The sequence below is a fragment of the Nuphar pumila genome, chromosome 17 (assembly GCF_984573655.1).
Source record: "Nuphar pumila chromosome 17, dmNupPumi1.hap1.1, whole genome shotgun sequence".
NCBI lineage: Eukaryota > Viridiplantae > Streptophyta > Magnoliopsida > Nymphaeales > Nymphaeaceae > Nuphar > Nuphar pumila.
Genome location: NC_143265.1, coordinates 73,315,973 through 73,318,963, shown reverse-complemented (window position 1 = coordinate 73,318,963; position 2,991 = coordinate 73,315,973). Strand labels below are relative to the sequence as shown.

Below are 2,991 nucleotides of genomic sequence, written 5' to 3'. Positions count from 1 at the left end.
ACCAAAACGGTTCGACAAATTGGTTTACGTTATGCATGATGCACAAGCGAGTTCATATTTAACTTAAAAGAGTACGTCTGGTGGAAAACTACACAGACTCTTTCATCTTGACATCATTCTGCACAAATAATTGAGGGAGTGCATTATGCGGCACTAGTGGGATTAAGAATAGTAAGGTGTAAAAAAATGAAGTGCATCTCTTGAAGCAATCAATGAATAACAGTGTCTCAATTCTCAATCTTTAACTACCATGCCAGAAGGGCACGTGAAGGAGAACAGGCGTCCAGAAAACATTATCAGACAGGGGGGACCCTTGATGGGTTGTTCATCTGCAGGATAGACGGCATCCAAAGCTGCCTTGGAACAGACTGCCATCTAAGGTACCCGGCCACCTGATCATCTCCCAGAACACGTACCTCTGTTACACATTAAGAGAGCGTTCATTGATTAGTATATGTCACTTGTGATTAATTGTCACGGAAATGGAATGTGTTCCATGTAAAATATAATCTCTCTCTCTCTCTCTCTCTCTCTCTCTCTCTCTCTCTCTCTCTCTCTCTCTCTCTCTCCACAGAGCGTTCATTGATTAGTATATGTCACTTGCTGATTAATGGTCACGGAAATGGAATGTGTTCCAAGTAAAATTTAAGCTCTCTCTCATCTGCTTCATTCTTACTTTAATAAAAGGGAAGAAATAAAAAGGAGAGAGAAATGCCAAGAACTCTCTCTCTCCCTCTCTCAACAACCTTGCATTTTGTTGAGAGATATAGAGCACAAGTGCACAAACATCTGAGTTCGTTGAAGAAGAATAGATAAACAAGGAATAGCGTCTCTTTCCATTAATAATATATATACCATGCAAAACTAACACAGGAAAAAGGGAAAAAACTCATCCTTCTCCCTCCCTTCTAAACTCCTATACATCCCAGGCTCAACAGCAAGTCAAGTATGCCTATCTTCCTTAACAGCAATGGAATTCTTACAGTGGGCAATGGCCGCCTGTATCGCGTTCTGCAGGTCTTCCATGGTGCTATCACTACCAGAAGACGGTATAGCACAAAGGATGCCGCTGTTGCCGGGAGAGGTCATGGTGGAGCAAGGAGCAGAAGATCTGGACCGTTGATTCGAGAACGAGTGAGAGGAATGCCTGCTCCATCTCTGCCTCCCGAAGCTGCTCCTCTCGTCGTCCTCCGCCTCCTTGCTTTTCCTTATAAAGAAAGGTTTCACCACCTTCACGTAATACCTCCCTAACACCTCTTTAGCTGATTTCAATCCCATTTTTGGCCCCTTCTTCAGAGTGAACAAAGAGAAGGACTTCGGCATCCTCCTCGCCGAATTCTGGCCGTTAACCGAGCTCGATTTATCCTCTGTGGTGGTACTCTTTTGTTCGCCGGCATCGTTCTCATCTTGGCGAAGCTTGGGCCCGTGGACGCCTTCGTCTTTCGAGGTGCAGGAAGAGCGGGGGGTGAAGAGGTGGTGGTGAAGGGGGAGGAGGTGGCCCTGGTAGAAGAGGTCGTCGGCGGGGCAGAGGTCGATCTCGTAGGAGGGAGGCTTGTGCTTGTCGAGAGACATGGACGGGCACAGGGAAATGGTGAATTCGAAGTCGTGGGTAGGTGATGAAGAGGATGATGGTGGTGACTGCGGCAAAGAGATGGATGTTGGCCGAGTAGGAGCCTTTTCTTCTTGTTCGCTTTTCTTCAGATTTTGGCCTTCCATGGCGCAAACTCCACGCACACACAGAAAGAGAGAGTTGTTTCTCTCTCTTGAATATTTCTTCCCTTATGTATAAGGTAACAACGAAACAGAGAGAGAGAGAGAGAGAGAGAGAGTTCTTCACGTTTCTCTCTCTATTTCATCTCTCCTTGTATAGGAAGAATGTAGAGAGAGAGAGCCTAAAAGTGATCAACATTACTTAAAAGTGAAACTCAACAAAGCTTTGAGTCCCGCAAACACAAACACAACAGCAAAACATGAAAACACCATTTACACACAAATAGAAAAACCCGAACAGAAAACTCATCAAGGACCACAGACATCTAGATGAGGATCGGTTGTAGGCAGAGGCAGGTCTTTGAGATATATGCGTAAGATAGCATACATATCAGTCAAGACCCTATGAGTCAAACGGTTAAGGTTGAACGGGACACCCCGAAAAGTAGCATCATTTATGGCCATCCATATGAACCACCACAGTGTAAATAACCAAACTCTCCAAATAGTCCTCCACTTCTTTTCACGTCTAATTATAGCAGGGTCGAGGATAAGATTTAACGCAAAGCAGCCCTCCTGCACAACAACTCATGGAGCCCTCCAAGTTATAGAAAATAGTTCTCGAAACACTTCACACGACCAAAAAAGATGTGTGGTTTCTTCAGCCTGTCGACAAAGCACACACCAACTGGGAAATTGAAACCCCATCCTCTTGATATTGTTATGGGTTTGTATCCGCTCATGAAGAATCAACCAAGCCAATACCTTGGTCCTCGGAGATGGTCCCTTCGCCTATAAAGCATTTTTGGGGATCCAGCCCAGACCTAGAGGTAAAAGAGAATGGTAGACCTTGTGGACTTTGGAAAACTCCCGCATTTGAGATTGCCTATTGAAGCCAAGATTTGTCTACCCTCACGTCCAAATCCCTGTCAAGAAACAAACACAATGCCCTAAACCACATTTTTCTCAAATGTGATGTGTATGGTTCACGAGCCCCCCGACGAACAGCAAGTGAATCGATTAGACCATATTTCAACCGGAGGAAGTTTGCACATGCATTCTGTGAAGTATGAGTCAACCAACACTGCTTCACAGCCAATGCCATACTCCTTTTACGCAAAGTAAAAATTCCTAAGCCAGCCATAATCCTTGGCATAATGATGGAGTCTCATCCCACCAAGTGCCTCTTATAAGGTCCATTTACACCACGCCACAAAAAACTTGATAGGACGCGCTTAAGCTGTTGCTCAATGTTGACTGGCATGACACAAACTGACATAA

At 44.8% G+C, this 2,991-nt stretch overlaps 1 protein-coding gene across 1 annotated transcript; it reads right to left on the bottom strand.

The window, feature by feature from the left end:
• Positions 1–815: 815 nt before the first annotated feature.
• LOC149812214 (BRI1 kinase inhibitor 1-like) lies at positions 816–1,886 on the bottom strand. Its single transcript, XM_089993295.1, has one exon. It carries the CDS (start codon positions 1,714–1,716, stop codon positions 943–945), a length of 774 nt encoding a protein of 257 aa, XP_089849421.1. The 5' UTR covers positions 1,717–1,886; the 3' UTR covers positions 816–942.
• Between the last annotated feature and the right edge of the window lie 1,105 nt (positions 1,887–2,991).